This window comes from Erpetoichthys calabaricus, chromosome 17, assembly GCF_900747795.2.
Source record: "Erpetoichthys calabaricus chromosome 17, fErpCal1.3, whole genome shotgun sequence".
NCBI classification, from domain to species: Eukaryota; Metazoa; Chordata; class Cladistia; order Polypteriformes; family Polypteridae; genus Erpetoichthys; species Erpetoichthys calabaricus.
In genome coordinates this window covers 57274815-57298146 of record NC_041410.2, presented here as the reverse complement: position 1 = coordinate 57298146, position 23332 = coordinate 57274815, and the positions used below count along the sequence as shown (strand labels likewise).

Sequence of the window (23332 nt, the reverse complement as noted above, 5' to 3'; positions counted from 1 at the left end):
TCTCTGAATCTTTGATGATATTATGGACAGTAGATGATGAAATCCCTAGATTCCTTGCATTGTACGTTGAGAAACGTTCTTAAAGTGCTGAACTATTTGCCCACGCAGTTGTTCACAAAGTGGTGAACCTCGCCCCATCCTTGCTTGTGAACGACTGAGCCTTTTGGAGATTCTTCTTTTATACCCAGTCATGACAAACACCTGTTTCCAATTAACATGTTCAACTGTGGAATGTTCAAAACAGGTGTTTTTTTGAACATTCCTCAACTTTCCCAGTCTTTTGCTGCCCCTGTTCCAGCTTTTTTGGAACATGTTGCAGGCATCAAATTCAAAATGAGTGAAGATTTGCAAAACAACAATAAAGTTTATCAGTTTTAACATTCGATATCTTGTCTTCGTAGTGTATTCAATTGAATATAGGTTGAAAAGGATTTGCAAATCATTGTATTCTGTTTTTATTTACGTTTTACACAGCGTCCCAACTTCATTGGAATTGGGGTTATATATATATAATGTGTGTGTGTGTGTGTGTGTGTGTATTTATATCTCTTGTCAAGCTTGGGTCACAGATTTGCACAGAAACACAGGAGGTTGTAGAGACAGGAACTTTATTCAAACGCTGCAAGCAAGCATGTCTCTTTTTCAAAAGTTTCAACGTGCTCCTTGAAAAGACGGATATGACAGTTCCGTCTCACAATTAAAAGAATGCAAACATATCTTCCTCTTCAAAGGAATGCGCGTCAGGAGCAGGGAAGGACAGAGAGAGAGGCAAACAATCAATCAAAAAATCAACAGGTGCTGTTCGGACTTTTAAGTCTGCGAAGTACTGCGCGGATGCTATAAATCAGCCGCAAGTAAGCCCAGCAAGCAAGGGAGCAATGTAAAGGTAGTCTTTCAGCGTTTTTTTTTTTTTAACCTGTAGGGGTGCGATCACCCCCCCCCCCAGCTCACAATATAAATAAATATATATATGAATCAAAGGCAATATATAGCAAAAAATTATGGGGAGGGGGCGGGACTAAGTCAGTGTGAAAGGGGCTATATATTGCCTTTAATTCCTGTAAGTCTAAACATTATCCTATGATGAAGGCCCCTGGTAGGGGCTTAAAGCTCAGGAATAAAAACTACTTTATGATACGTGATTCATTTTCTCCCTTTGTGGATCTCCAGCTGCAAATATATATATATACATATATATATATATATATATATCCATCCATCCATCCATTATCCAACCCGCTGAATCCAAACACAGGGTCACGGGGGTCTGTTGGAGCCAATCCCAGCCAACACAGTGCACAAGGCAGGGAACCAATCCTGGGCAGGGTGCCAACCCACCGCAGGACACACACCAAGCACACACTAGGGCCAATTTAGAATTGCCAATCCACCTAACCTGCATGTCTTTGGACTGTGGGAGGAAACTGGAGCGCCCGGAGGAAATCCACGCAGACACGGGGAGAACATGCAAACTCCACGCAGGGAGGACCCGGGAGGCGAACCCAGGTCCCCAAGTCTCCCAACTGCGAGGCAGCAGCGCTACCCACTGCGCCACCGTGCCGCCCCCATATATATATATATATATATATATTAATATATATGTATATATATATATATATATATTAATATATATATATATATATATATATATATTAATATATATGTTAATAATAAAAAATATTTATACTGTATATTTTTGTAAACCAGCGATTTTCAACCTTTTTCATCTCATGGCACAAATAAATTAATAAGTAAAATTCTGCGGCACCCTAAAAAATATTTTTTTTTTCAATCTGACAAAAAAAAAAAAGGCATAATTTTTGATTGACTTACAAAAAAAATAACAACAACAACAACATTTATTTTTATAGTACATTTTCATATAAACAATGTAGCTCAAAGTGCTTTACATGATGAAGAAAGAGAAAAAAGACAAAATAAATAATTAAAATTAGGGAACACTAATTAACATAGAATAAAAGTAAGGTCCAATGGCCAGGGAGGAGGAGGAGGAGGAGGAGTAGTAGTAGTAGTAATAATAATTATACTATTAATAACTAATAAGTATAATAATAATATTATTACTAATAATAGTAATTACTTAATCTCTTTGCTTCAAAGTGGCTTTTTAAAAGACCTTTTTGATATAATTTATTTATGACTGTTTAAAATAAAAAAGTAGTGCTAAAAATTATAACGCGCCGTATCTAACAGGAAGAAGTGGCGGTACAAGGGTAAGATTGTCGAGTCGCAGTTAAATGATGACTGGTTTTTGTCCGGGGGCTTCCTTTCTGTTTTATTTTATTTTATTTATTTATTTACAAATTACTTTGAGTAGTAAGAAAGGTGCTATAAAAACGTAAGGAATTACTATTATTATTACTATTATTATTATTATAATATGTGTTGTCACGCTTGGGTCACAGATTTGCACAGAGACACAGGAGGTATGATGTACTATCCACCGTCAATCACAGAGCACCCTGTAAAATGTCAATAGCATTTAATATACCTGCAGCCTTAGAACGCAGACATCAGGACATTGCTGTGCATGCATGTTTACTGACAGATATGACAGCATTTTGCACAAAGCATGCGTTAAAACAACAGACAAGCGGCGTGCAAAGGCACGCGAATAAGAGGAGTTCCGCAACAATCACATCTCAGTGCACCTAAGAGAAGGGACACTGAATTCTGCTAGGCACAGATATTTTAGAGTACCTGTTCAAATATATATTCATTGGTTTAGATCAGTGATTTTCAATGGTTCACAAAGTGTGACGTAAGATTTTTTAAAGCAAACCAATTGAAGACTTCCTTGAAGAAATATGACACAAAACAAGTCTATGACGCAGATTCTATACCATTTTATATGATTTTTATATCATTATTTTAATAATATATATACACTATATGTGAACTATAAAGCAATACATGTATAATTTTGTGCATTTTAACCAGTTTACATCTCTCAACTTGTCAAAAATTTGTATAAAATCAATTTATATGAACCTTTACTTCAGTAATATACACATTATGTTTGATTGTGTGTGCACTTAGCTTTGTAATTATTTCAATGAACATGTGATATTGTCGAGCACATAGTGTCCCCATTTATACCCCACTACACAGCGACTGAATTTGATCATGCATTCTCACGTATAATAATAATAATAATAATAGTAATTCCTTGCATTTTTATAGCGCCTTTCTTACTACTGAAATCAATTTGTAAAAATAAATAAATAAAATAACAGAAAGGAAGCCCCCCGGACACAAACCAGTGATCATTTAACTGCGAGTCAGCAATCTTACCCCTACCACCACCTCTTCCTGTTAGATACGGCACATTATAATATTGAGCACTACTTTTTAATTTTACTTATTACTTTATTTGTGCCATGAGATGAAAAAGGTTGAAAATTGCTGGTTTATATGTACACACACTGGTTCGGATATATATATATAAATCTGTTCTGATAGATCGGTTTAGATATATATATGCTGGTTCAGATATATATACAAGTACATTGGTTTAGAAATATATACACTGGTTTGGGTATATATAAATCCGTTCATTATCTCTTTCTGGGGTCTAGTTCTGAGGTGACCTTTTGTGTCCTACAAATCCTGCCTAACACCTTTCAGTTAGCAAAGTCACTGTTCAGCTCTGAAAGGTTCTGAAAATTATTGGGTGTTTCTAATTCTGAGACTGATGCCCAGGATATAATGTGCATCCTTTAGCTTGCAGTTATATCCTAATGTGACCCACCTATCTCTAGTTCTCTGGTTTGAGTTTTAACATGTCATGGCTCATGGGGGTTTAATCAGTGCACAACACATTCTGAGTGCAAGGTATAAACTAACACCATTATTTAGTCTTTTACTTGGGAGTCTCTACCTGCACCACCTTGAGGGGGTGCAGGTGTTCAGAGCATGATGCTTTTGTCCTTTAATTAATGTTTTTTTAGTCTTTGTAAGTAGAAGTTTACTGTATAAAAGCTTTAATAATTTGAATGTTTATTAAATATTGAAAGGTTAATCTAGCAAAATAGCATTCATTTTAGGTGAATCTTGCTTCATGTTCTGCTTCTTTACAGTCTGTGTCAACGAGCTTTTTGTAAAAACATTTCCAGTCCATAGGTGTTGTTTTCCAGTTGTATTAAATTTTTAAAATCTTAATATTTTTCAGAGTCATCTTAAAACTGGAATTGCAAAAGGCAAAATGGTACCAGAGGATTATCATTACAGTATGTATGATGTATATGCTAAAAGATTTCTATAAAAATTAGAAGTTGTTCTGTTTGAAAAGGAAAACCACCATATCATTAAACGGAGTTACATTTAAGTTTGCTTCTATAACACAATGTTTCATGCTAACTGTATTCAATTTAAACACTCCTTTTTAATTTTTTTTTAATATTCTTATTTTCATTTAAGTCTTCAGGCCAATACTTTCTTCAGCCAAGTTATACATCAATCCTCATGCTGAAAATGAGTTGAAAAGTCCAAAAATATACTTGGACATGGAAGTCCAAAACATAGCTTTTGAGATTACAAAACCACAGGTAATCAGATCCCGATTCAAAATTAAAATATAATGATAATGTATTAATTTTCAGTTAATTAGTTAGTGTAATATTGTTTAACTGAAGCTGTTAGATTAAAATATTGTTTAAATTGCATCAAGACAATTTTATGTAAAGAATGTAGTTCTAAATGAATAACTTAATTTTTCTCATAGACCTTTTCATTTTTTGCTTTAAAAATCGGTTTTTGGATCTCATTTTGGACTGTAGAGTTTTAATTTAGTCATGAATTATACCACGCCATCATGACGTACCCAGCTACAAAGCAGACCAACAGTATACATTGGTCTTTTAAATCTTTTATCGCTTTGTAAAATTTCATATTGTTATATCAAAACTTTTCTGAGTATAATGTCAAAGTGGTCTAGCCAGTGTACTGAACGTTTTCAGTACAAGGCAGGAGCTACCACCATTACTTAATCTTAAAATATGGTGGGTCCTATATTTTAAAGCGGTTCCTGCATGCCACCCCCATGTACTCTTATAGTATAGAGTGCAGATCATTCTATCATGATGAGAGATGTGAATAAGGTAGGCAGTGTAGCATAGTGGTTAAGGCTTTGGACTTCAGACCCTGAGTTTGTATGTTCAAATCCCGCTACTGACACTGTTGGACCATGAGCAAGTCACATGATAGGCCTGTGCTTCAATTGGAAGACCAAAAGAAATGGAACCAATTTTATCATAAATGTTGTAATTTGCCTTGGATAAACATGTCGACCAAATAAGTAAATGAATGAAAATGACTGAATGAAAAGATGGACTTCTACAGTATTTTAGTTTAAATCTAATCATTCTTACCTTAGAAAGAGAAAAAATCTTCTCTGTTTATGGGCCCCATCCACATTTTGCATGATAGGATTCTGTTTATGAATGTGATTCTAATTCACGTCTATAAAAATAAGTTAGGTTTAAGTTTTTCTGTTTCTTGTTTTATTTAGTATCTCAGTGTGATAAACATTCTTGAATCAGTGGATTGTATGGTTAAAAACGCTCCTTACAGAAGATATAAACCAGAGGAGCCGCTCCATCAAAATGCAAGTAGCTGGTAAGATATTTAACGTATGCCACCGAAAGCTTTATACTGTAACATTTTTAAATGAAAAATTATAAACTGAAGAATTATTTAATATGTTTTTTTGCTTTTTATCATATTTGTACCTGCTGTTTTTAATGATTTTAGATATTGTCTGTTGCTATAACTCCATTGCTCATTTTTACAAATACTAGCACTTCTACACATCTAAGATGGGTTAAAATCTAAGTAATTAACATAGAACTCAGTGTTAATGTTTGTAGTGCACCGTCTATTGCAGTGTATTTTGTGATGCATGTAGTGGTAAACTGCTCTGCATTTGTCATTACATCAAAGGCTGCATCAGAAACATTTGAAGCAGTAAAATGCATTACTATAAATTTGCACCATCTGTTGGAATGACTAATTCAGTGCATATGTCTCTGTTATTTGTTGTTTTATGAGATTTGTGGAAAGTGTTATTTGTGAGGCTCCACTATTTCTAATGACAGACATGGCAACTATCTAGTGTCTTGAAGGCCAAGCTTATAAGTAAATAACCAGGATCGTAGTGTTGAATAGTTTTAAGTAATAGCGATTCTTTAGTGTGAAGAATTTATAGTGTGTAAAGAATAACTGGATAGAGCACCATTTTACACTCAAAAAACAATGTGTTCAGTGCGAGTAGAAAGCAAGGACATGTGCATTTATTCCTTAGGGAGAAGGCATTTTTTTTTGTAATACAGGTTGGTGGCTGATTTTAGAGCACTAAAGTTTTTTAAGCTCTGTGGTACATAAACAGAGCACTAATGAGGCAAAAGTGGCAGCAGAAATGGACAATTGAATAGGCAAATAACTACTCACTGATACAGTGGAACCTCGGGTCAGGAACGTCTCTGAACATGTACAAATCGGGTTACGACCAAAAAGTTTGCCAAACTTTTGCATCTGTTCACAACCGCACGCTCGGGTGACGAACAAGCCAGTTTCCCTTCCGGTTCGTACGCGCCGATGATTTCCGTACGTGTTCAGTCTCTCCCTGTGCATTCGCTGTGAACTCTTTGTGCTCTATTTCATTTCCCTTCCGGTTTGTACGCGCCGGTGATTTACGCACGTGTTCTGTCTCTCTCTGTACAGTGTAGGGTGGTCCAGATCTAATTATGAAATTTTCATTACGCTATAACTTAATTTTATTACATAGAAAATCACCCGAAAAATCCCGGACCATCGAGAAGTGTGCAAACTGACGACATGAAGAATCATCTTTGCACCGAACTGGAATTGTTCCTGCATAAATCAAAGTCATCTGGATCTCCGTAATTGGATCTGGACCGCATCACGCAGAGGGACTTTGTGGTATAGCGGGTCTACAGCTCACATCAAGAGGCCAGTTTTAAATAAACAATCGCCGTGCTACAGCTGCCACGTCCTTTTCCTAAATAGAAGCGTGAGGTGGCTTAAAGGGAGGAAAAATTAAAGAAAGACAGAGGTTGTGGAGTGAGGAAATAAGCAGGAATCAGTGTGGAAAGAACTGGTGTGAGCGAGCGCATGCTCGCAGGCAGGCAGCTGGACAGTGACCCCAAGCAGGGGTGTTTTGCCGACAGTTGGTGGGGCAGAAGGAAGCGGTTGCTCCAGCTGAGTGACCAGAAGAAGGACAGATGGCCGCATAAGGCCGAGAAGGCACCGGGGGTCACCAGTTAAAGAATGCACCGGGCTTGTTTTTAAAGAGACTGCTTCCAGCATTGTTTTAACCTCGTTGTATTTAATGAAGACTTTTTTCTATTGGATTTTAACCTCCACTTCACTTCTGTTTTTATGGGATTATTTATTTATTAAAGGATTCTGAAAGCACTACACTTCATTTAATTTGGACTTTGTTTTTGATTGTTGTTTTGTTGATTTTAATAAAAGCACTTGGCACTTTTTGCACCATCCCCTTGCTCCATTGTAGTGCCTCACTGTCGTGCTCATCGGTAACATTACCGACGGTGACGGGTTTAAGGGCTCCCGGAAGCGAGATGGGAGCATGCAGCGAACCCGCATCATCACAGACTTTACCTCAAAACTGTAATCTCCTCTCCACCCAGTTCCCCCTCACTTCCTTCATGCCAGAACTCGACTCATGCAAGGTTAATTTTCTTGGTTGTCTATGGTTAGTTTTTGTATAAATTAAGGATTTTTCAAATGTTCATTTTTTTCCCTGTGCTTAAAACTCATTAAAAAAAACTCTTGCAATGTTAGTTTTCTCTGTTCAAGGTTTTTATATTTAGTTTACTATTACACTGTGCATTCTATAGTATAATTAACTATTTTTGTGCTTAAAAATATTTAAAAAAATATATATTTACATTCAGTTTGTACGGTCCGGAACGGATTAATTGTATTTACATACAATCCTATGGGGAAAATTACTTTGGGTCTCGACCAAATCGGGTTGCGACCAGAGTTTTGGAACGAATTATGGTCGTGACCCGAGGTTCCACTGTATCAGTAAGCAAATTTTCTTGGTTAGAAGAAAAACTTTACTTGATGGAACAGTTCTTAGCAGTCAGGAAAGACAGCAGAATTAAGAGGACAACAGTGTAAGGGTTCATTAATAGAAAGAAATACAAACAATTTAAGTGTAGCTCTTCAAAGTAAGGAAGTAATAAGAGGGGTGTAAAAAAAGGAGAGAAAAAGGAGAAAAAGTAATAATTTCCAGTAGAGGCATACATTGAGCAGTTGAGGGGGAGAGTATTATAGGAGCTTCAGGGCCTGAAGGTGTTTAAAAAAAAAAAAATTAAAAAAAACTGCAGTAGTTCTGTAATCTGTTGATTTAATTTAAGTAATTTAAGTTAAATCAGTGTAATGAGAAGTCAAGCAAAATAATGCCTTTTATTGGTTAAATAACTAAAAAAATTCCGATATACAAACTTTTGAGGCAGCTTCTTCAGGCAAGATGTAATATAGAGACTAGAATTCCCTGTGTTTATATAGACACTAGGACAGATACAGCATTGGAAAACCTTTACATGAGACATCTTAAATGTAAAAAATTAATACACCTCTCTAGACTAAGATTCATTTAGCAAGAGAGGAGAACAATGTATAGTCAAGATCTTTTTATAATATAACTGTCCTACAAAGTCTTTTGAAGTTGTTAATGACTTTTTCTGTACAATGTGAATGTGTAGTTAGGTTGTCAGGGTCAGTTAGAGAGATGTACACAATCCTCATATCTGGTTATAAAATTCTTGTCTCTATTTAAACTATGTTGTAATATGTTAAATTTTAGTATGTGTTTAACTTCCCCATTCTTTTCTCTCTTGCTGTGTTTTGAAGTTGCCCATAAGCACTATGGCTTTAAAGTCCTTCTCACAGTTTCCATGGCTGTTAAAGTGAACTCCTACAAGAATATCCCTATTGCCATGCTAAATGTGTAACCTGTCTAAATTCATTCTTTGGTGGAGTATTTGTCCAGTTTTTCCCATATAGAGGGCAGTGTTGGGACATTTCATACAGAGAATTAGGTATATCACATTAGATGATCTGCAGGAAAATGATCCCTTTATGCAGTGTTCTAGTTGGCAGTGTGGTATAACTACATGTTCTATATCCTAAATGTAAGCACATGTTTTACATCTTTTCTGTAGGCAGAGAGATGTACCATTATTGGTTGGTTCTTTCAGGGAGCTTCAGACAATTAGTTGCTGTAGGTTTGGTGTTTGTCTGTATGTCAGGAGGGGAGGTTTTCGAAATGCATCTCTGTGTTTCATCATTTAGTGTTGGCTGAAGTTCTTTTACAATTTTTGAAAGTGCTTCAAGATATGGGTTATAGGTAACAACAAGGGGGACGCGGTTCTTACTGTCTTTGTTTTTATATTCCAGAAGGTTGTTTCGTGGTATTGTATTAGCCTTTCTTATTTAAGTGTCTGTTGTTTTGGGAGTATATCCTTGTTGGATAACATCATGTCTAAGCTCCTGCAATTGTTTATCCCAGTATGTCGGGTCTGACCAAATACACCTGTCAGGTATTGTTTGGCTGAAAATGATGGAGTGCCTTATATGCTTGGGGTGGAAGCTATCACTTCTCAAGTAGGTCCATCTGTCTGTTGGTTTGTGAAAAACACAAGTTACAAAGGTGTTATCTTTCATTTGAATGGTGGTGTCAAGGAAGCTGACTTCTTTTTTTGAAATAATTAAGCTTCAGCTTTATGTTGGGGTGGAAAGAATTATGTAATGTTATGAAAATGGAGGCGGTCCTTCTCACTGACAGTCCAGATTATGAAAATGTCATCTATGTATTGGAGATACAACATTGGTTTTAAAACACATGTTGACATAAAATCCTCCTCCATTTTTGTCATAAATAAGTTCACAAAGAGAGGTGTGAACAGTCAGCCCATTGCAGACCCCATTTGTTACAAGTAGAAGTTTTGTCCAAATGAGAATAAAATGTGCATTTTGAATGAATTTTTATAACTGACTCAGTGGGTAAATCATGTTGTTTATGGTATGTTTCAAGTGTCAATATGCCATCATCATGGGGATGTTTGTGTAAAGTGCCTCAACATCCGTTGTGGCCAGTAAGGTTTCTTCAGGTAAGGGGCTGAGCAGTTTAGTAATCCAGGCTAAGTCTACAAGAGATGCCAACTGATCCGTCACCTCGAGCTCAAGGTTGCTGATCTACGTTGTAATAGAGAATTGGCGGACCTGGCCCTGGTGTCCCTTAGAGAGAGATTGTGCACCCCTAAGGTGGTTTAGGATGATATTCCAGATCAGACAGGTATAGATAGGTGGGTCACAGTCACAAGGCAAAGGGTGCACACTGTCAGGGGGTATCAACCGTAGAATTTGTAGCATTGTAGGTTTTCAGGACTATTTTCAGGTCCTTGAGGGGCTGGATGGTGTCTCTGAATAATCTGAGGTAGTAGACGGGCAATTGGAACCCTAATGCGGCCACCTCAGAAATAATCCCTAGGAAGATAGTCTGTGATAGTGGGGAACTAAGCCATTAGGGGGATTGAAATGCAGGTTTATTCCAGAGATAGTCTCGCACAGTATGTTGTCTTGCAGAGACCTCCCGGAAAGGGTTGATAGGCTCTTGGCCAGAGTGGTTGTGAATATAATTGTCATTGTCCATACTGGGTAAAAATGACATACATAAGGGTAGTTTTATCAGTTCTGCAAGCCAAGTTAAATTACCTTGGTGGCAGGCTGAGGAGCAGAACTGACAAGGTTGTCTTCTCTGAAGTTTCTACTTGTGCCACAAATCAGAAACTTTGATGGGGTGGGGGGTTCTGTTTATTTAAAGCTGAATTTAAATGCAAGTTTTCTTCAGTTGAGTGATGGACCACATCTTAGTGCAGACTAAGATTCGCCTGGGAATTATTAAGAGGCCTTATTTTAGGAGTGTGCTATAGAACTCCGAATGCAGACATTAGTTTTAATGGATATTTTTTAGTAATATTAAAAAGGCAAGTTTTCATGGAGATGTAGTCATGGGGACTTTACCTGAATATTAACTCTGCCAACCTTGCAAACAGTGGAGTACAACAGCAGGAGTTTTCAAACGTAATCAGTAACTGGTTTTTAGCACAATATGTTAAAGCATCAACATGGGAGGTGCCTGCCTAGATTTAGTATTTTTGTACTTGTCACATTTTGTGTTTGAACCAATAGGGCCAAGTGACCAATCAAATTATACACTTCTCCGTGTTGTGAAAGTGCATGGATGAAAAGACTAAAACTGTTAAGTTTAAGTGGAGCAGTGCAGATTTTGAACAGATGTAGCAAAGTTTAGAATGATAAAGTGGAATAAGCTTTTAAGTGTTGAGACAGTCGAGGAGCAGTGGAACACGTTTAAAAACATTCTGCACATAATGCAGGACAGGTACATCCCAAAAAAAAACTCCAAGTGGGGTAAGTAAGGAGATGAAAAAGAAGCTGCAAAGCAAAAAAAAAGTTGTATAAGCCATGTAAGACTTGATATGCCTAACAGTTCTAAGAGTATGAGGGTAAGTATTAAGAAGGTGTGGCTAAACGTGGGGGTGCTCCAGGTGCCCAAACCTGACACAAACTAACCCCAGGACATAAGTTCCAGTACAGCACACATTTTTTATTCATGTGGGGAAGTGCTTTCCCTTGCTCCCTACAGCAGCATAGTACACAGCACCAAGCACAATGCAACACAGTGCTCTTATTTTTCTTCTTCTTCTTCTTCTCCACTCCTTCTCCGGCAAGCTTTGTTCAACTTCATTCCAACTCTGTCTCCCGGAGTAGTGGCAGCTGGCTCCTTTTATAGAGCACTCGGAAGTGCACCAGGTGTCTGGTGATCTTCTTCTGCTGGTACTTCTGGGTGTGGCGGAAGTTCTGTAACAAAGGGCTCAGTCATTCCTGCAGCATTCCCTGGTGCGCCCACGGAACCCAACAGGTCTGGTTTAGACTCCAGCTCTCATGGAGCCCTGTAGGAATTTGAGGCACCGCTGCAACCCAGTGGGGCTGCCTTCGAGCGAACAGGGGGGAGGTAATACCATGAGTCTGCTCTCACCCCCAGCCATTCCATAATCTTCACATCCTGGGCAGGCAAAGATCCTGGCCATCCACGACAAAGGTTATTAGGAAAGCTAAAAGGCAGTTAGAGATAATATTGTAGATTAGGTGAAAGATGACGCAAAGAGATTCTTTCAGTGTTTTAGTAGGATAAGAAAAATCAAGGAAAAGGTGAAATGTATCAGGAATAGTAAAGGGGAATTAAAGTATAGATTGTAAAAATAGCAGATACTGTAAACCTGCATTTTTCTGAGGTCTTCACATGAGAGGGTGTGAATAACTTCCCAGCAGTAACAGGAGCTACTAAGGAGGTACTGGGTGATTTGATATTGTGGAGAGAGAACTATTGCTCAGATTAAATAGGCTAAAATCAAACAAATCACCAGGACCAGATAATAGTTATCCTCCAGTTCTTTATAAAATGTGTTTGAGTAAATATAGAAACCTTTGATGCATATATTTAGGAAAACACTGCACACTGAGGAAGTTTTTAAGGACTGGAAATGGCAAATGTTATCCCATTATATAAAAAGGGTGATTGGGCAGATCCAAGTAACTATAGGCCAGTAAGCTTAACTTGCATCACAGGTAATTTAATGGAATGAATTATTAAGGATAAGATTGAGCAACACCTGACAAGAACAGAAGTTTTACTGAACAGTCAGCATTGGTTCAGACAAGGGTGGTCAAATTTTACAAATATGCTAGAGGTCTATGAGAAAGCAACAAAAGGATATGATCATCATTTGATATTATTTATCTTGACAGTCAGAAAGCATTTGATAAGGTTCCACTTGAGAGGTTGGGTGCCAAAGTAAAAGAGCTGGGAGTTCAGGTTGTATTGTGTAGATAAGTGCAGAATTGACTAAATCACCAGAAGCAGAGAGTGATGGTGCAAAGAACCTTATCAGAACTGGATGATGTTAGGAGCGGATATGATTTAGAGGGGATTATAAATAACAAGGTGGTTAAGTTTGCAGATAGTACAAAACTAGGGGGATTGGCAGAAAGTCTAGAATCCAGACTCATCTGAAGTACTGTGTAGTTTGGGTCTCAGGCTACAAAAAAAGACATAGAAGTGGTAGAAGAGTCATTAGACTGATTTCAGGAAAGATTAAAGCAGCTGAGTCTTTTCAGTTTTAGCAAAAGGAGATTTAAGAGGTGACATGATTGGAAGTGTTCAAAATTATAAAAGGAATTAGTACAGTGGATCGAGACTGTTACTTTAAAATGTATTTGTCAGAAACATGGGGGCACAGTTGGAAAGTTCCTAAGGATATTTTTTTCATAAACATTAGGAAGTTTTTCTTCACACAGAGAACCATAGATATATGGGAAAAGTTACCAAGTAGTGTGGTGGACCGTAGGGACCTTCAGAATTCGACTTGATGTAGGTGGATTGGACTGGTGAGCTTTGTTGGGCTCAATGGCCTGTTCTTGTCTAAATGTTTCTGATTTCAAGAGTATGGGGCTCCTGGGTTGCTACTACATGCCTTTCAGTCTTTGTAAATGTTGAAAAAAAGAATTGATTTATATTAGTTTAAATTCATGTTCATTCAATATGTGCATTGGATGGTAACTAGGGTATGTCTTGTCTCCTTTACTGTTCATGTGTTTTGTGCACTGGATATCATAGCATAAGCAGTGAGGTGGTGAGCCTCCAGTCTGGGAGGCTAAGGATCTGCTGTTTGTAGATGATGTCCTCTTTTTTAGATTGTTATCTCTAGCATACACTGGAACAATATGTAGTAGAGTGTGATATGGTTGAGATGATAATCCGCACCGACAATGAGGTTGTAGGGTCTTTCCCAAAAAGCAGTGGTTTGTTCTCTTTAGGTAGGAGTTGAGGAGTTCAAGTATCTTGGGTTCTTGTTTAGGAGTGGTAGTAATGGTGATCATCAGACAGACAGTACTGGCAGCTATTTTGCTGACATTGTGCAGGACTGTAATGGAGTAGGGATAAAGTCTTAATGGGAACCTTTAAGCCTAGACGCCATTTTATATCTCTGTCCACACCAGTGAAGACATTAAATTGTACAAAGTTGCTCTCATTACTCTCCATGAAAGGGTGAGGTGGTGAGGAAGGTTTGGTGCAATATGAGATGCATGTCTAGATCAAGATGGTTAGTTTAAGTCTAAGGATATTCCTTGGCACCTCCCATGTGAAGTACAGGGTGAGTCAAAATTGTGTTAACAATAAAGGTACTGCTATGTATATACTGTACTTATATACAAGTTTTGTGGACAATTTATGTGCCAGATATGGTACATGTGCTGAACAGTTTGAGACATTCCTGTAAATCATTTTGTATATGTGAAGTATGTTTTATGAATAAATTGTTTCCGCCATTCAAATGTTAACATAATTTTGACTCACCCTGTATATACCATGCATTGCCCACTGTGAGGAGACTGAGGGCACAAGGGCGCAATTATATAATTCACCCAGGAGTGTGCAATAACCCAGTTGATCTTGTATACCAGATTAAATTGCCTTGTGGTATGAATTACAAAAAAAAACAACTGTTTTACCTGAATACTAAATATTACTGGAAAACTTACAAATACATTTAAGCATGAAACATTTTCTATGACAAAATAGTGAAGCCTGTGCATGAAAAAGAACTGAAAATGTGATTTTATGTGAGTATATTGGGTCTTAAAAGTAATGTCTTTGTGCACTGTCTTGTATGTGAATTGTTTGAGCCTACCCCTTTAAGAATATCTACTAAAATGTTTAGAATTTTTAATTATACCATGATATGACTTGTTGGCCATATTGCCTGCTCAGCTTTCACCTTACCTAGGAGTACCTTTTAGTTCCACAGATGATGATGGAGGAAGTTGATAAGAAACGTTTTGTCTGGTCATGCCAGTTCAGTTTGTGGCTACCAAATAGCACATCGAGTTAAGTAGAATGAAAATTATGTGAATGAGGAGCGTCTTTGTCACTAATTGAAAGTATAATAAAGATTAGCTAAAGTGTATACTATAGTTATGTAATATTTGTAACTTTACCAGATGTAGTCATTTTTTCTTTAAAATCATGTCATTTGTGCTTAATTGTACAGTACTGATTAATTAATTGCAATTATATAGCATTTTCTAACCTACTCAAAGAGAATGTACCTTATAGAAGAAAAGAACAGTGAGATTTTGAGGCTTTATTCTGTTTGTGGTCAGGACATTAGTGTAAGTAATTCATGGCTCGTATAAGATTTAAATGTTTTTGTGTTCAGAGCAATTTATATGTGCTTTGAAATAAATGTTCTTATTTTTTATATTTTTAGGTGGAAATATGCTATTAATAGCATACTGAATGTTCATATCAGGAAGTACAGACAGATGTGGTCCTGGAATTTCATCAGATTGCATCGTCAGACACTCAAGAAGTACAAATTGGCTTACAAAAATAAACTAACACAAAGTAAACTATCAGAAGAAGCAATAATGCAGCTTCAGGTATTTACTTTTAACTTGATTCATCTAAGTATAATAATTTGTTTTGAATTTTGAGAAAATGGTTAGATGTTTGCTTTTATTTTTATGTATTTTTGTTTTTCAATAATTTATGTGACATGTTCTTTCAATATCTTTATTTATAGATGTTTGTACAGTAGAATATTGCTGGCTTTAATTTTGTTTGTTGATCTAACAAAAAAAAAAAGATTCAAGTACAGTTTTATTTGTAAATTTCTAAGCATTGGTACTTTAGAAACCACCAGAGAACCACTACTTTTGGACTTAATGGTATGTAGACATGGAAGGTCCATATGTACAAAATAGGAAATATCTTAATTTTGTGCAGGATTCTCTGAACACAACTGTTTGTTCCGTACAGTTAATGGGAGCAGTTGCTTTGCTTTTCTGTAATTTTGACCATTTAATGGTTTCCTCCATAGGTTCACTTGGTTTCTCTTAGCAGTTTTACCGCTTTACTTCTTTTTTAAGTGCCTAGAGATTTAGTGCTTTGCAGGAAGTGACTGTTTACACAAGTTATGTCCTGTTGTATGATTATTACTAATGTCAAGTTTGAACCTTGTATGGTGGTTGACTGGCTTGTAGTACATTATAGTTCTGGTAGGTCTAGCACATACTTTAAGTATTTATATTGCTTTTCCGTTTCAAAAAGGCCTAAAGCCAAAAAGTCTTTAGGCTGTTAAATAATAATTTTGTAGGAAACTTTGTTACATGCTCTGGTTTGGGCTCTGATATATTTCAAAGTGATGAAGGACTAAGGCTGATCCAGAATAAGGCTAAATGAGATAAGATACGTCCCAAGAGCCAGCTTCTGTAGCCGAGGATCGCACCGCCAAGGTCTCTGCCTTCGGCCACCACCCAGCTCACACTGCACCCGACCTCCTTGGCCCCTCCCATAGGTGGTGAGCCCATGGGAAGGGGGACCCATGTTGCCTCTTCGGTCTGCGCCCGGCCGAGCCCCATGGGTGCAAGCCCGGCCACCAGGTGCTTGCCATCAAGCCCCACCTCCAGGCCTGGCTCCAGAGGGGGGCCCCGGTGACCCGCGTCTGGGCGAGGGTATACGCCGTCCAAATTTTTTATTCATCATAGAAGGTCTGCTGAACCACGCTTTGTCTCATCCCTCACCTAGGACCAGTTTGCCTTGGGTGGCTCTATCAGGGGCATAAAGCCCCGGACAACAGAGCTCCTAGGATCATTGGGACACGCAAACCCCTCCACCACGATAAGGTGGCGGTTCGAGGAGGGGTAGACATGGATTCATGGTAGACATAGAATAAAGTCTATTCGAGGGTTCTGGAGAGGACGGTCTGTTGGATAGTTGAACCTCGGATTCAGGAGGAGCAGTGTGGTTTTTGTCCTGGTCGCGGAACAGTGGACCAGCTCTACACCCTTAGCAGAGTCCTGGAGGGTGCATGAGAGTTTGCCCAACCAGTCTACATGTGTTTTGTGGACTTGGAAAAGGCGTTTGACCGTGTCCCTCGGGGAATCCTGTGGGGGGTGCTCCGGGAGTATGGGGTACCGGACCCCCTGATAAGGGCTGTTCGGTCCCTGTACAACCGGTGTCAGAGCTTGGTCCGCATTGCCGGCAGTAAGTCGAACCCGTTTCCAGTGAGAGTTGGACTCCGCCAGAGCTGCCCTTTGTCACCAATTCTGTTCATAACTTTTATGGACAGAATTTCTATGCGCAGCCAGGGTGTTGAGAGGGTCCGGTTTGGTGGATTCAGGATTGGGTCACTGCTTTTTGCAGATGATGTTGTCCTGTTTGCTTCATCAGGCCGTGATCTTCAGCTCTCTCTGGATTGGTTCACAGCTGAGTGTGAAGTGGCTGGGATGGGAATCAGCCGATTCACAAGAGTGGAGTGCCCTCTCAGGGTGGGAGGCGAGATCCTGCCCCAAATGGAGGAGTTCAAGTATCTCGGGGTCTTGTTCATGAGTGAGGGACGAATGGAGCGTGAGATCGACAGGCGGATCGGTGCGGCGTCCGCTGTGATGCAGGCTCTGCATCGGTCTTTCGTGGTGAAAAAGGAGCTGAGCCATAAGGCAAAGCTCTCAATTTACCAGTCGATCTATGTTCCTACCCTCACCTATGGTCATGAGCTATGGGTAGTGACCGAAAGAACGAGATCGCGAATACAAGTGGCTGAAATGAACTTCCTCCTCAGTGTGTCTGGGATTTCCCTTAAAGATAGGGTGAGGGGCTCAGTGTAGAGCCGCTGCTCCTCCGCATCGAGAGGAGTCAGATGAGGTGGCTCGGGCATCTGATCAGGATGCCTCCTGGACGCCTTCCTGGTGAGGTGTTCTGGGCACGTCCAACCGGGAGGAGGCCCCGGGGAAGACCCAGGACACACTGGAGGGACTATGTGTCCCGGCTGGCCTGGGAACGCCTCGGGATTCTCCCAGAAGAGCTAGAAGAAGTGGCTGCCGCAGAGAGGGAAGTCTGGGCATCTCTGCTCAAGCTGCTGTCCCCGCGACCCGACCTCAGCTAAGCGGAAGAGGATGGATGGATGGAGATAAGATACCAAAACTGAATACTTAGATTGTCATTCTTTATATGTGCCTCTACTCCTAGAATGGAAAGTGAAGATTTTCTGCCCCTATTAATAAAATATTTTTTGAAGTACATACTCCTTTATTATTGATTTGATCATATTCTCAAATAATATATGAAGATTATTCACAACAAATAATCAGAATGATTAAAATGCATTTAAGGGAAAGGAAAGATTCTGGCAGGATTTGCTGTAGTTCTTTATTTTACTGTGGCTGTTTTTTGTACTTTTCTTCATCTGAAGTGAAACACACACAGCTTCTGTTATGGTGAGTTTGGGGCTCTTAAGTGGCCAATGTGATACTGTTAGTGTTGTTTCTAAAGACCTTTACTTACAGTAAGTCTTAGTAGTTTTTATAGTGTTTTGGGGCCATTATCACAGCTAAAGATTAATTTTATGCCATCATTATTTATTTGTTTTTTGAACAGATCACACTAACACCATTAGCTGTAATACCATGCATATACCATGACAGAGATGCCCCCGTGTTCCATAGAAGGCTACATTCAGGCTTTAGTGTACTTCTGACCCACTTTTTTTGATGTACTGATATGTTTATGAACAAAATATTCAAATTTAGATATAGATGTTCTGTAGTTGGTTTTGCTCAATGTTTTATGGACTTATGTGTGCTGCTGTCTTTTCTGCTTGTTGTGCTTCAGCAACAATGTTTTCTTAGTTGCCTTATAAGATTATTTATTTTAGGACTTCTTTGTGTGTTTGATGGATGTACTTTGGTGTGACATGACTTTTACAGATGCTCGGTACACGTTTCACTGATTTGCTTCTGTTCCTAAAGGAAACGACCTTTCAGAATCCTTGGTTAGATGCAGATAGCTTTTTGGGTCTTGTACTGCATTTTCTGTGTTCACCTTGTCCAGTTTCTTTAAATTTCTCCAAGACATCTTGAACATCACATCTTGAAAATCTGATTTGATGAGCTGTTGATCGCTGACTGTAACCTTGTTAACAGTCAGTGAGCTGTTAAATCATAGTCAAAACTATGATTTTATATTGGTCAAAATGTGTTAATTTTGTTATTTCCCCACCTCTCCTTGAGTCTCAATAGTATTTGTGGTAATTACTTATTTATGTGTTAAATTGCACCGCTAGCAAAGCATTTTTAGCTTTTAAATTTTAGGCATATATACACTTAAATATGTTCTTTGTGTTTAAACATACTACAAAATAAATGTTAAATTATTAAATAGAATTTATTGTTCATGGAAACTTTCGTTTCTAAAGACTTTTTTTAATAAAACACAAAATTGCTTAAGACTCTCATCTATTTTTTTTGCAGCATTTTGAAAGTAGACTTGATGTGTTCAATATTATATTAGCCAGGCAGCAGGCAAAAGTTGAGGTAAGTTTAATCTCTTTGCTTGTTTAAGTGTTTGCACATTTTGGCCATTGTTATTTACACTATGTTGAGTCTGTTACATCAAACTTTTAAAAAAAATTGTCATGAATTGTAAGATGTTAAGATAAATCAGTCAATTTGTGACAGGGAGCGGAATACTTTACTTATATTCTGTTGTATAAATGTTACATTTATGCTTAGCTAAGGTTTAACTTTGCAGAAAGTTTCATCAGAGAATAGCGGACATGGAAAAATCAATAAGTAAACTACCCCTTTATAGTAACACTTGAATCTATGATCTGCCTGTCAGGGTGACAATGTTGCTTTTGTAAAAGTTAAAAATAAATAAATAAATAAAGGGAAATAGAAAAAACTACTCCACTAAATGACATAGAAAATGATTTCATGTTCTTTGAAACTTAGTTAAACGTGGCTGTTTAAGTATGATACTATATATTGAATGTTACAATTGCAAGAGAATGAAGAAAGTGCCTCAAAAATAGATTCATTATTAGTACTTGGTTATCTGCAATAGTTACTACATGCAGTGTTAACACTAGAATCCCTGAAGCCTACGAAAATATTCGTAATGCTGGGCCACCTTAAATTCCCTCGCACCTCGTCATCAGTGTCTTTGTTTTGCAAATGTGTTAATTAGCACAAATAGCAGGCAGCCTGCTCACTCATCCCCCACCAAGACAGTTGAACTCCAGTCAAACATAAAATTCTCAAAACTGAAGTCTCTTTATCTGGGAGTTAGGTGTCTGGAATTGTATTGGGTAAATAATATATCATTATTATATCATTATTATTTACAATGCATTTCATTTTCTTCCGTGTCTACGGTGTCACCCCGCTGCCTGTGCTTGGGAAAGCAGATCATAACCTGGTTCTGCGTCAGCCTCAGTACAAACCAAGAGTGAGGGAGCTAATTACAACCACACGCTCATTCAGGAAGTGGTCCCCTGAGGCAGAGCAGGCTCTGAGAGACTGCTTTGGAACTATGGACTGGGATATCCTGCAGGGATCACATAGTGAGAACATTGAGGAGGTTGTTGACTGCACTACTGACTACATCAACTTCTGTATGGACATTGTAGTTCCAGTAAGAACAGTACACTGCTAAGCTAACAACAAGCCATGGATTACAAGTGACATCAAGGGCCTTTTGAACCAGAAGAAAAGGACTTTTAAAGGCAGTGATCAGCATGAGCTCAAGCGCGTGCAGAAGGAATTCCGAGTCCAGCTCAGGGCGGTGAAAGAGCAGTACAGGAGAAAGCTGGAGCAGAAGTTGCAGAACAACAGCATGAAGGAAGTGTGGGACGGGATGAAGATCATCACTGGCTGCAGCTTGAAGCGGGGTGCCACCATTGAGGGAGACTTGGAGAGAGCAAACCAGATCAACAGCTTCTTTAACAGGTTTGCCCACCCTAACCCACTCTCACCTCAGATTACTGCACCCTTCACCCATCCTTCTGCTGATACCAGCATAGGCGAGAGTTTCCCCCCACACACAATTACAGCAGCCCAGGTAAGCAGAGAGCTGAGAAGACTTCGGGCCAGCAAAGCAGTGGGTCCAGAAGAAGTATTGCCCCGACTGCTAAAGGCCTGTGCACTGGAGCTGAGGAGTCCTCTACAGCGCATCTTCAACCTGAGCCTGGAACAGGGGAGAGTCCCCAGGCTTTGGAAAACATCTTGCATCACCCCAGTCCCAAAGGTATCATGTCCTAGTGAGCTGAATGACTTCCGGCCTGTTGCTCTGACGTCGCATGTGATGAAGACCATGGAGTGGCTGCTGCTTCACCACCTGAGGCCACAGGTCCGCCATGCCCTTGACTCTCTGCAGTACGCATACCAGGAGAAGGTGGGAGTGGAGGATGCCATCATCTGTATGCTACACCGATCCCTCTCCCACTTGGACAGAGGCAGTGGTGAAGTAAGAATTATGTTTCTGGACTTCTCTAGCGCCTTCAGCACCATTCAACCTCTGCTCCTTAGGGACAAGCTGACAGAGATGGGAGTAGATTCATACCTGGTGGCATGGATTGTGAACAGACAGACCTCAGTATGTGCGTCTCGGGAACTGCAGGTCTGACATTGTGGTTAGCGATACAGGAGCGCCGCAGGGGACTGTACTTTCTCCGGTCCTGTTCAGCCTATATACATCGGACTTCCAATACCACTCGGAGTTCTGCCATGTGCAAAAGTTCGCTGACGACACTGCTATCGTGGGCTGCATCAAGAGTGGGCAGGATGAGGAGTATAGGAACCTAATCAAGGTCTTTGTTAAATGGTGCGACTCAAACCACTTACTCCTGAACACCAGCAAAACCAAGGAGCTGGTGGTGGATTTTAGGAGGCCCAGCCCCCTCCTGGACCCCGTGATTATCAGAGATGACTGTGTGCAGAGGGTGCAGACGTATAAATACCTGGGAGTGCAGCTGGATGATAAATTGGACTGGACTGCCAATACTGATGCTCTGTGCAAGAGAGGACAGAGCCGACTATACTTTCTTAGAAGGCTGGAGTCCTTCAACATCTGCAATAAGATGCTGCAGATGTTCTATCAGATGGTTGTAGCGAATGCCCTCTTCTACGCGGTGGTGTGCTGGGGAGGCAGCATAAAGAAGAAGGATGCCTCACGCCTGGACAAACTGGTGAGGAAGGCAGGCTCTATTGTAGGCATGGAGCTGGACAGTTTGACATCTGTGGCAGAGCGACAGGCGCTGAGCAGGTTCCTGTCAATCATGGAGAATCCACTGCATCCACTATACAGTATCATCTCCAGACAGAAGAGCAGCTTCAGCGAGAGACTGCTGTCACTGCCCTAATCCACTGACAGACTGAGGAGACCGTTCCTCCCCCACACTATGCGACTCTTCAATTCCACCCGGGGGAGTAAACGTTAACATTATACAAAGTTATTGTCTTTTATACCTGCATTTTTATCACTGTTTAATTTATTGTTTTTTATCAGTATGCTGCTGCTGGAGTATGTGAATTTCCCCTTGGGATTAATAAAGTATCTATCTATCTATCTATCTATCTATCTATCTATCTATCTATCTATCTATCTATCTATCTATCTATCTATCTATCTATCTATCTATCTATCTATCTATCTATCTATCTATCTATCTATCTATCTATCTATCTATCTATCTATCTATCTATCTATCTATCTATCTATCTATCTATCTATCTATCTATCTATCTATCTATCTATCTATCTATCTATCTATCTATCTATCTATCTATCTATCTATCTATCTATCTATCTATCTATCTATCTGATTGCAGGAGGCAAGAAATGCTGATCACATAACTAAAATAAACCTTTTTCATGTTATAGTAATAATGACAAAATGTTGACGTGAAGTGTATAATGTGTGAAGACTGTAGTCCAAATATCAAATACACTTTCACCAAAGGAATAACAAAACAAGTTTGCTTTTATTCAAGAATATAACTGAAGAAAATAAATTATTCAATTTATATGTTGCTGTTAATATGTAAAAACTGAAGCCCAAATATCAATCGACAAAAAGTAGACCTGTCTGCTTGGCTGGTGTAGGAGTAAGAGTTTGTGGGTTTGATCCCAGGTCCTCTCAGCATTTACCATTTTTAGTATTGATCTGCTGTTATTATTACTGTTATATAATACAAAAATACATTTGATTTGAGTCTGTAACACCCAATGTAAATTTTTGCTATTTGTAAAAGATATCACTGAAGGGATATAAGCAGACACACAAATGCTGGTGAATCTTATCTTCTTGGTATCTTGTTGTCACTTGAACACTTAAAT

At 38.9% G+C, this 23332-nt stretch overlaps 1 protein-coding gene across 1 annotated transcript in view; it reads left to right on the top strand.

Annotated features, from left to right (window-relative positions):
- The window catches only part of vps13c (vacuolar protein sorting 13 homolog C), a 608306-nt gene that overhangs the window by 133980 nt on the left and 450994 nt on the right, over positions 1–23332 (top strand). Inside the window, exons 12-16 of the mRNA XM_051920790.1 lie at positions 4193–4250; positions 4441–4568; positions 5531–5637; positions 15426–15597; positions 19465–19527. Of these exons, the coding sequence (XP_051776750.1) occupies positions 4193–4250; positions 4441–4568; positions 5531–5637; positions 15426–15597; positions 19465–19527 (528 nt within the window). The remainder of the gene's footprint in view (positions 1–4192; positions 4251–4440; positions 4569–5530; positions 5638–15425; positions 15598–19464; positions 19528–23332) is intronic.